Source organism: Cannabis sativa, chromosome 5, assembly GCF_029168945.1.
Source record: "Cannabis sativa cultivar Pink pepper isolate KNU-18-1 chromosome 5, ASM2916894v1, whole genome shotgun sequence".
In the NCBI taxonomy this organism is placed as follows: domain Eukaryota; kingdom Viridiplantae; phylum Streptophyta; class Magnoliopsida; order Rosales; family Cannabaceae; genus Cannabis; species Cannabis sativa.
In genome coordinates this window covers 72,468,054-72,479,087 of record NC_083605.1, presented here as the reverse complement: position 1 = coordinate 72,479,087, position 11,034 = coordinate 72,468,054, and the positions used below count along the sequence as shown (strand labels likewise).

General features: G+C 30.8%; 2 protein-coding genes across 2 annotated transcripts; both read left to right on the top strand.

The window, feature by feature from the left end:
• Positions 1–5,499: 5,499 nt before the first annotated feature.
• LOC115718063 (uncharacterized) lies at positions 5,500–5,886 on the top strand. The gene has a single exon (XM_030647026.2). The coding sequence runs from the start codon at positions 5,500–5,502 to the stop codon at positions 5,884–5,886; it is 387 nt and encodes a 128-aa protein (XP_030502886.2).
• Positions 5,887–8,953: 3,067 nt separating this feature from the next.
• LOC115717243 (glycine cleavage system H protein, mitochondrial) lies at positions 8,954–10,702 on the top strand. Its single transcript, XM_030646215.2, has 4 exons — positions 8,954–9,256; positions 9,455–9,543; positions 9,932–10,102; positions 10,360–10,702. Exons 1-4 carry the CDS (start codon positions 9,148–9,150, stop codon positions 10,486–10,488), a joined length of 498 nt encoding a protein of 165 aa, XP_030502075.1. The 5' UTR covers positions 8,954–9,147; the 3' UTR covers positions 10,489–10,702.
• The last annotated feature ends 332 nt before the right edge of the window (positions 10,703–11,034 follow it).

The following is an 11,034-nucleotide window of genomic DNA, read 5'->3' as shown; positions in this document are numbered from 1 at the left end:
TTTGTACTGCTCTGGGGACTCACTCCCCGAACTACACTTGTTCTTTTTATACGATTCTCAGCTAATTCTTGGGTGAGGTGTCCTCTTGGTCCACGTGTCATACATAGACGTGGCCACGTATTTTGAGAAAAACTCGGGGTAACACTAACTATAAAATATCCTATTTTCAAATTTATTTATTTTATTAAATTATAAGATTTGAAATATAATATTAGAAATATTTAAATTTCAAATTAAGATATTATGTTATATTATCTTATTAATTATTTAATTAATTTAAATAAACAAGATATTTTAAAATTAGTTGGATATTTGAATTTAAGATATTTTAGGAGTTTGTTATATTTTAATATTTTTAAATATTTTCTAACAACCTAATTTAAATTCAATTAAGATATTTTTTAAATATTTTATTTTAAAATAAAAATATTTTAACCAACTTTTCAAATCCTGCTACATATATTTTTTGTTTATTCAATTTTTTTTTTCAACAAACCTATTATTTAAATTGCTATGATTAACTTGTTGATAGATTCAACGATCTAATTTTAATCATAGTCTAATTGTTAATAGATTAAATAAATAATTTGTAATAGGTAAATTTTGTAATTTCTTTCATCTGTGATAAACTTAGTAACATGATAAGACTTATCCAAATCAATTTTTAAATAGGTTTTTTTCATATATATGGGAAAATGTAGGAGAGTTTACTTTTATATAGTATAAATAAATAATGTAAAAAAATATGGGATTAAAAAATAATTAAAGTTTAAAATATGAGAAAAAAATAATAAATAAATTTAATAAAACTTGTAATAATAAGTTTCGCCAGAAAAGTCACCGGTGCCGAAAAAGTTAGTGTCGTCAGAAAAGTCACCGTCGCCAGTCACTGAAAAAGTCACCGTCGCCAAAAAAGTCATTAGAAATAGATGTCTCAGATATAACTAAAAATAGAACTGGTTCTATAACATAATGAATAAAAATAAATAACTCAAAGTTATAATTAAAATATATCATGTTTTGTAACATAATGAATAAAAACAAATAGCACAAAATAACTTAAACTAGTTATAATTAAAATAGAACCGGTTCTATAATAATGTTATAATGAATAAATAACATAAAATAACTCAAACGGGTTATAACTAAAACAGAACCGGTTATATAACATAATGAATACAAACAAGTAACACGCAATAACTCAAACTGATTACAATTAATAAACAAAGAGAAAATCAGTTCCTAAAACACTGAAACATAAATTAAAAATAAAACTAGTTCTACAACAAAATACATCATAACACATAATACCTCGTAGAACTAATTATAATTTTTTTTTTTAAAAAAAAATGGGATCAATTCTAAAAAATATTGAGGCATAAATATGAAATGAATCGGTCCATGACAAAATAAATAAACATAAAGAATAACACACAATAACTCAAATATAATATAAAAAAAAACCGGATTTTGGACCTTCTGTTTTACAAAAGTTACCAATTAGACCCTGTGTTTTGTTAAATGACAAAATGGACCCTGTATTTTCTAAAATAGTACAAATAGGACCCTGAATTGATTTTTTGTCAAAATAAAGTTTAATTATAATCCGATCTAAAAGTGCTATGACAAAACTGTTTACATTTTTTGTATCTGTTCGTATTAAGCATTGTCTTTAAGTTGGTTGTATTAAAAAAAAAGTTGTCAAAAATTAAGTTCAGGGTCCTATTTTTACTATTTTAGAAAATACAGGGTCCATTTTGTCATTTAACAAAACACAGGGTCCAATCTGTAACTTTTGCAAAACACAGGGTCCAAAATGGTATTTACCCTACATTTATCAACTAGTTAAAAATTTGAGACAAAATAACTGGTTCTGTAAAGCAACTAAGATAAAAATTCACACACAAAAATAGTTAAATAAAATAACTCAAACAAAAATATCATTCAACATGCTCCAATCCACCAAATAAGTACACACATGCCATATTTACCCTAAAAATATTCATTCATTATGTTATATAACCAGTTCTATTTTAGTTATAACAATTTGGCTTATTTCGTGTTATTTGTTTTTATTCATTATAACACTGTTATAGAACTGATTCTATTTTAATTACAACTGGTTTAAATTATTTTGTGTTATTTGTTTTTATTCATTATGTTACAAAACTGGTTATATTTCAATTATAACCGGTTTGAGTTATTTTGTGTTATGTGTTTTTATTCATTATGTTATAGAACCAGTTTTATTTTTGTTTATATTTACAAAAGTTACAAATTAGACACTTTATTTTGTTAAATGAAAAAATAGACCCTGTATTTTCTAAAATTGTATAAATAGGACCCTAAACTGATTTTTTTTGTCAAAATAAAACTTAATAATAATCTGATATAGAGATGTTATGACAAAACTGGTTACATTTTTTGTATCTGTTCGTGTTAGACATTGTCTTAAAGTTGGTTATATTAAAAAAAATTATTGAAAATTGAGTTTAGAGTCCTATTTTTACCATTTTGAAAAATATAGGTTTATTTTATCATTTAACAAAACAAATAGTCCAATTAATAACTTTTGCAAAATACATGGTCCAAAATAGTATTTACCATTATATATATGTGTTGATTTTTAAATTATACCCATATAATTATATTGGATCATTTTTATAGTCGTGATTGTGTTTGCTTAATGCAAATTTTGTTATTTATCGATTGTATCATGATCATGTACATATTAATTAGGAGTTTTTTTTTTTTTTTTTTTTTTTTTTTTTTATTTTTACACTTCAAACTAGTTTTTTTTTTTTGTATTTTTTTCGAAATTCTACATAGAAATTCCTATTGCAACTAGAGTTGCAACTTAAATTGCAACTAGAAATCCCTATTACAACTAACGCTGCAACCACTTTAGAAACCCAAACCGTAAATTTAAAAAAATAAAGAAAAAATATAATATATAAAATAATTTATTATCACGTTGAATTACAACATATAAAATATTTTTTTTTGAATGATCAATTGTTTTATTAACCAATAACTTCAGCTACCAAACAAGGTAACAAATCAGTTGGAACATCCTCCAAACTGAATCGACGATCAGGGAATAACATAGCAGCCTTCACAAAGTGATGGGCCACTACATTAGCAGATCGTTTCACAAAAGAAACCGAAACATTACCAATAGAGTTAATCAAAGTCTTACAATCATGAATAACTAAACCAAACAAAGAAAGCATTTTTAAAGAGCTACGAATAGCTTGAATAGCACCGAGGCAGTCAGATTCCAGTTGAGCATTTTGCCATTGCTTTTCCTTAATCCAACTAAGAGCTTCCTTCAAACTGATAGCTTCTGCAAGAGGAGGATCAACCAAGCTATGAGAGAAAACAGTTCGGGCTTCAATGGGGAAACCGTTTCGATCGCGAGCCACCATTCCCAAACCATACTTATGTCCACCATCAAACAAAGCCGCATCCACATTAATCTTGATACTGTTACCATTTGGAGGTGTCCAATGCTCATTACCATCACCGATCGTGGGGAATACTGGGAAAGTACAGGGGTTGCTTGTAACGATGGAAGATTGTACTGGCGTATCAAGAGACACGACGAGTGCATAGGAATCCTTGCTTTAGATCTTTTCGCACCCAAGAAAGAAGAAGAAAAGGTATATGAATGTGTTTTCATTGCCATGCCAAAAGAGTTTGAATATTTGTCACCACCAAAAATCGTTGAAGAAAGAACAACAACAACAACAAGAAGAAGAATTAGTATCCATATGTTGCGTAATCCTCGAACATTGTTTCCATTTTCTAGTGTGATTGGTGTGGTTCGAGGTCGACTCCGGCTGTGCCAGTCATACTGGATTGACAATGAAATCAGTAAAATTCACTTGAAATCATGGGAACTGAAATGGGATGATGATGATTGGGTTTTAGTGCATGATGACATTGTTAATATTAAGGAAGAAACTACTACTACTACAAATGAAGAATTACTCAAATTGAATGTGATTGGGATGCATCGTGATCCTGATGATCATCATGATGTGTTTTTCTTCTATGGTCAAATTGGTTGTAGCAAGTTTAGTTTGTACCAAATTGGTGGTATTGGTGGTGATGAGATAATCTTAAGAAAAGTGAGTAAAACTAAAAAAGATATGAGTCATCTCCCCTATATACAACAGTTTACACTTGTGCATCCTTGGCTCCCAACTACAATACCACCCTTACCTACCCACCCTACTATTGACAACTCTATTTACTAATTTCTCTTCTCATTCCATGGATGGGATAGTGTTAGAATTTTTCTTTTCCTCTAGTTTATGTTAATTTGTTTGTTCTAGACTTTATTTTGAATATAGAGTGTCTTCTTTATTTTCTGTTATAATAGATTATTTCAACACTACTTTCTAAATAGTAGGAGTGCATCAATACACTATCAATACACTCTGTTACACAAGTATTAAAAATATTTTTATGTTTTTAATTATTTATTTAATTTGTTTTATATTTATTTATTTATTCAAAAATCATAAGATCAATTAATTAATAAATTTGTTCAAAATAATATAACACTCCATAGGAACATTTCTCCAACTGAAGCACATGACCCGTAGAGAAACAAGAGTCTCTTGCCAAGCAATGAGTTTTACAAAACACAAATTGTGAAGGCATAAAATACCGCTCTTAATCGCTTGGACACACACCAAGCTATCTGTTTCTAACATGACTTTATCCCACGAATGAGTTGCAATCCAACTCAATGCTTCTTTAATGCCTATTATCTCAGCAATTTCAGGTTGAACACATCCAATCTTTCCCTTCTTGAATGCTTCTACCATAGCACCATAATGATTCTGAGCTACACAACTCATGGCAAAAAACAAGACTCGAACCAGAAAAAATTAAAAGGAAAAGACTAAAAAATCATGTCAAAAACAAGACTAAAGAACCATGTCAAAAGACAAGACTAATAGAAAAATTAAATTAATTTCAATACATAAATACAAAAATGAAAACAAAAATCTGAAATGGAGGATGTCGTTGAGCTGAACCGAACTACTCTCAGACGAATGCTCTTGAACCCCTCACAAAAGAAGACGTTGATGTGAGAATTGTGAGAATTATTAGGGTTGTATTTGTTTTATATATTTATTGAGTCATTGTTAATGAGTAAAATATTATAAATTTAAAATGATACATAAAAATTTAAATTTGAAAATTTAAAATATCTAATTTACTAAGAATATTTAATTTAATTTTTGGTCATGAGAATATTTAAAATTAGTACAAAATAGAGTAAATAATATAAAAATAGATTGAATTATTTAAATATTTATAGTTGATATATACTATAAAATTATATATCATAAATATATTAATAAATATCGCCTGGCCTAATGCAATCCTAAATCAACTTACGACCTAATGCAATCCTAAATCACCTTACGGCCACGACCTGGTGGACGGTTCTGCACTAAGGCTCAGTTCAAATATGAACTCATGTGGGAAAGGGATCCCCATGTGTTCTGGGTTGTTAAGAAGGCTTGGAGTGTTACCAGCCATGATAATCCAATGGTTAATATGTATCGAAAACTGAAATCTACAAAAGAGCAACTCATGAAATGGAACAAAATGCATTTTAAAAAGTTATCTGTCCAAATTGAAGAGGCCCGTGCCAAACTTAAGGAGATAGAAGGAGTCTTAGTTTTTGATGAGAAGGTTCACACGGAAGCTAGAGCGGTGCTTGATGAGGCGCTGAACAGGGAAAAAATTTTCTGGCGTCAAAAGTCGAGAATTGCCTGGCTGAAGGATGGGGGTCGTTCCTCAAAATTCTTTATGGCTAGCATTGTCACCAGAAGGAGACGTAACTACATCCCACAATTATAATTATTAAATAAATAGAATTAGTATTTAAATAACTAGAGCAAAAAAATGACATCACTGAAGAAAGATAAGCTTGCTTCATTAAGGAAGCAAAATAATGGAAAAAATATAACTTATGGGCCTTATAAGGGGTTTAACCATAAGGGTTTGTTTTAAGACATTGGATATTTCAAATCAACCCATTTAGCTCTAACCCTAAACTTAATGAATCTCTATAAATAGAACATAATGGCTTTTAATTCAGATGATGACCTCTAGACTCTCTCTTGTCTGACAAATTGAATAAAAAAGAAAACCTAATATTTTTAATTTATTAATTTTGAAATTCTTAGAGTTTTTATTCAAAGAAATCGTGGTTCTTGGTTTGAGAGATTTCCCACACAATTCAAAGTAATACTCATCATAGTGAGGAAGATTGTGTAGTTCATACTGTCAACTAAAGGATAATCCAGGTTCAAATCTTGATCATACTCTGCAGCATAAAGGATCAAGGGTCTAGAGATTTGAACGGAAGGAGTTATATAATTCCGCTGCCATCAATGTAAAGTTTTCTATAACTCTTATGTGTTTATTTTATTATTTTAGAAAATTCATATTTAGTATGTTAGATTATGGAATCATAATCCAACATGGAATCATAATCCAACATACATGTTAGTAAATCTAGATCCTGACAAAATAATTCTAACAAAACTATCTTGAGAATTTTTTTGTCTTCATCCAAAATAAGGAAACAAGTGCTTTCAAGGGAGAAACAGTTTGACCTGGAGGCCAAAACGGGACCCAACACCTAGGTTGACACTTTGTCAACTTGAGCCACTTCCATCAGCAGTTCAGATGAATTCTTCTAGGAATATTCTCTATTTTCGTAAACAATTAAGATTTGTCTGCTTCCGCGAACAAACGGAGTTGTTTGGGGGTCAGAACTGAGACTCAACGCCCAGGTTGGCACTTTTTCAACTTGGGTCATTTCCAAGAAGTTTTTCTGAGAATTTTTCTGGGCATATTCTCTATTTTCATCAAAGATTAAGATACAAGTATTTCTGAGAATCAAACAGAGTCATCTAGTACCCAGAAACTGGACCCAGCGCCAAGTTGACATTTTGTCAACCTGGATTATTTCCAGTCAATCTTCTAAAAAAGTGTTTTGGACATTTTTTCATCATTAGGAATAGCGAATATACAAGTGATGTCGAGGAGAAAATGAGATTTCCAGGGAGCCTAAACAGGGTCCCAACGCCCAAGTTGACATGACATTGGGCCCTGCACCCAGGTTGACATGCAACTTGGTTCGCATGTCTCCGCTCCTTAAACACAAATTCTGCTCTAGAAATTTTTCTTAAAATGGTCAAAAAGGGGGTAAGAGACCTCGTTCGCAATCTCGAATACCATAAAAGTATCAAAACGAGCCTCAGGAAGGAGCTCGGGAAGCAACCAACGCCCAAGTTGACACCTGACTTGGTGCGTTGGTAACTACTTATCAGAATTCGATTCTGTTTTGAGCATTCTACTATTTTTTTTGTAGTAAACGAGAGCTACAACTTATGACATGTCAAATTTATACTTTTATATTTTATCATTTCAACAAGGTGGAATATCGACAAAATTGGGGAGTTTCGAGTCGTCTCGATTTCACAAAACAACGACATCTTCAAGAACTGGTGAACAACTTCACCAGAACATTAAATTTGACTAAGTGGTGCCAACACATCACTTAGGCATCAAAAAATACAACTTTAGGACGCTTTGGCACTCACCCGACGTCAAAGTTGATGTCAGAATGTCAACCTGGGCGCTAGGTGTCAACCTAGCCGTAGGGTGGTGAACAACCTTCAATAAAATAGTCATAAATCACTCGATATTGATCCGATTGATGCAACTGAACTTGAGTTTCAAAACTATTTTAAAGATCTATCAAGTTGTGTATCACACCCACATCTCAATTCTGAATATTTCAGGTCCAAAATTTATCCTCAACAAAGTTGCAATTCTTCCAGTAAATAACCCAAAAATGATCCAACGGACGAGAGATTCAAAGTCCAAAAATTGACAATTTTCACCATTGATCAACATCAATGATCAAGATCAGCCCAAAATAATTTTTTCATTTTTTTTTTGTATTTTTTAATTATTATTTTAATAGAATCATAGTCCTTATAAAAGGATAGCTTATCTAGTTTATTTTTTCCCATTCATCTAAGTTCCCATAAGGTCATGAAATCTCTCGCTATTTTCTCTCTCTAGAATTTCGACCCCACATTTAGCCAATTCTTTGTAATTCTTGTGAGAAATATAAACTCGAAGTAGGCGTAACTCTATTCACGTCGTGTCACGGAGAGTAAACCACTATAAATTTGTTGTGTCTCTTACTTATACTTAACTCTCATTACATCCTCACCAATCTAGCGAGCAAACATGGTCAGATATCTGTGTCTAAATTTCTGCATCAATACTTTATTTGTATTTGTGATTGTTAATTTAATGAGAATTTATCTCCTTTCATTAAAAAAAAAGTATGAGTGTTTTACATTGTTTTTTTAAAAAAATTACAAAAATAGAAACAGAGGGAGCAACAAAAGATAATTTTTGAAAGTTCTAATCATTTCCTTTTAAATTACTTTTATCTCATTATTCATTACAAATTCAAAGTTTTTAAATAACTTTAAAAACTATTTTTAAAAAATATTGACAATAATTTTTTTTCTCCTATAGTGTAGACTTTTGCTGTAGTTTTATTAAATAGATATAGTATTTTATTTAGAGAAATTACTCTATATACTATTTTTTAACTTTTTTTTTTTAATTTTACGCTTTAAGTTGCTCCGGTGATTTCTCTAGTAGTTTCTTCTATATGGGTTACTATGTAGATTTTGGTTACGATTTACGTTGCTCTGTTAGTTGTTATAGGGTTTCTATGTAAAATTTCGTAAAAAAAAAATAAAATATAAAAAAGATAAGGTCCCTTTTATTTATTTATTTTTTATTATTTTTATATGGAGTAAATGTGATAAATTTATTTGTAAAAAAAAAATAAATAAATACTAAATTTATGTACATTAAAGAAAAAGAAGAAAAAAGAGGGGGACATTAAATATGAAAAATGGGGTGTCTGAAATTGGAGAGGCTTTTAGGATGAGGCTTTCATTGGTCACCATTCATCCAAGATAAATAAAACCCACTCAATCATATAAACTCATCATCTTCTTCTCTTCAACATTTCCCTAAATAAAACACAAAGAAAGAAATAAGAAGAAGAGAGAAATAATGGCACTGAGAATGTGGGCTTCTTCTACAGCCAATGCTCTCAAACTCTCTTCTGCTTCCAAACCTCATCTCTCCTCTACATTTTCTCTCTCCAAATCCTTCTCAACCGGTATTTTTAACCTTTTACTCTATTGGGTTTTCTCTACATTCTTTTTTTATATACCAAAACAATGGTGACTCATATTAGTTGGTTTCTTGCTCTTTTTATTCTATTTTTGTGATATTGTATGTGGGTTTATTGTCTTGTTTTAGTTTCTATAAGTGGAAATGGAAATTGGGTTATCTAATTTGTTGGAAAATTCTGTAGTTTTGGATGGTTTGAAATATGCAACTTCACATGAGTGGGTCAAACATGAAGGCCCAGTGGCTACAATTGGCATTACTGACCATGCTCAGGTTAGTATTAACTTCAACTAAAACCCCTTTTATGTAATGTAATTTTTTATGTTTTTCATTTTTGTTTTAGTTTGTTCTGTCATTTTTCTAGAGCTATGATCCCTCAAAGTTTTTCATTCTTATATCTTTGTCCTATGTAGTGATACTTAAGGGTTGTAATTCGTGTTCATGAGTCGTGTTTGTGTAGTGTTGAGGCTTAGTTATTACAAGCAAATGTCAAACACAAACCTGACTTGAATGTTACATGTTCAGTTAGGAATTGGCTGGCAAATAATTGAAACATTATAGTTTTCCACTTGTTTGTTCAAAATGGAAATTAACTTTTCTAAAATTCATTCTAACCACTCATAAATGGGAAAACAGTATATTTATACAATTTGGATTTCAGGACCATCTTGGAGAAGTAGTGTTTGTGGATCTTCCAGAAACTGGTGTGTCTGTCTCTGGTGGTAGCAGCTTTGGAGCTGTGGAGAGTGTCAAAGCCAGCAGTGACATAAATTCACCAATCTCTGGTGAGATTGTTGAAGTTAACTCCAGCCTTAAGGGAAAACCTGGCTTGGTAATTACTCCCCATTTTCCTCTGTTTTCCTTGCAGCCAAACAGCTATTCCCTTTGTTCTCTCTCTTGTTTAATAAATGATGATTTGTTTTCCCATTCAATCATCAGCAGACATCTACTAAAAAACAACATATTTTCAATTCAAGATAATCGCTATTGGTACAATTCAATATCGCTAACCACTGGTGCCTAATAGCAATGCTCTTTGTAATGTTTTGATTGTGTCACTCATTTTTTCTTCTTGAATCTATGAATTAGATCAACACAAGCCCATATGAAGAAGGATGGATGATCAAGGTGAAGCCAAGCAATCCCTCAGAGTTAGAATCATTGTTGGGGCCTAAGGAATATACAAAGTTATGTGATGAGGAAAATGCTGCACACTAGTTGTTCATTTTCTATGCATGTGCATTACTCTTGGATTTGCTCCTCAAGAAAAAAGAGATGAGAAAGAGAAGACAAAATCTTGGATTCTAACTAATTTGCAGCTCTTTTATGATTGTTGTAATTTGCTATTTTTCCTTGGAGTTTTATTTCTCTTTGTTACACTTTTCTCTGCATCTTCATGTAAGTAATGATCCTTTCATGATTTCTTTCTTCATTCACATTATTGATTATTATCTTTTTTGGTTAGCATTCATGTTTTAGATTCATCACATATTCTAGGTTTTTGAATAAAGTATTATTAGGGTGTTCATCAAACAACCCACACCGCATAAATTGCCCGCACCACGTAATAAATACGGTTTGAAATCTTTTACGGTGCAGTTGTAGTTTGTATTTTTGCCAAACCTCATCGTGTAGTGTAGTTTGCGGTTTTGAATTTAATAACCGCGATTCAAACTGCACCGTAGTAGTATATATTACCAAGTTATCACTTTTTACAATATTATTTTTTCTTCTTTTATTTCATATAAAAATAAATATATGTAA

Coding starts and splice junctions, on each gene's coding strand:
- LOC115718063 (XM_030647026.2), top strand. CDS start 5,500: ATGTGGGAAAGGGATCCCCATGTGTTCTGGGTTGTTAAGAAGGCTTGG.
- LOC115717243 (XM_030646215.2), top strand. CDS start 9,148: ATGGCACTGAGAATGTGGGCTTCTTCTACAGCCAATGCTCTCAAACTC. Junction 9,544..9,931: donor GCATTACTGACCATGCTCAG/GTTAGTATTAAC, acceptor TTTGGATTTCAG/GACCATCTTGGAGAAGTAGT. Junction 10,103..10,359: donor TTAAGGGAAAACCTGGCTTG/GTAATTACTCCC, acceptor TCTATGAATTAG/ATCAACACAAGCCCATATGA.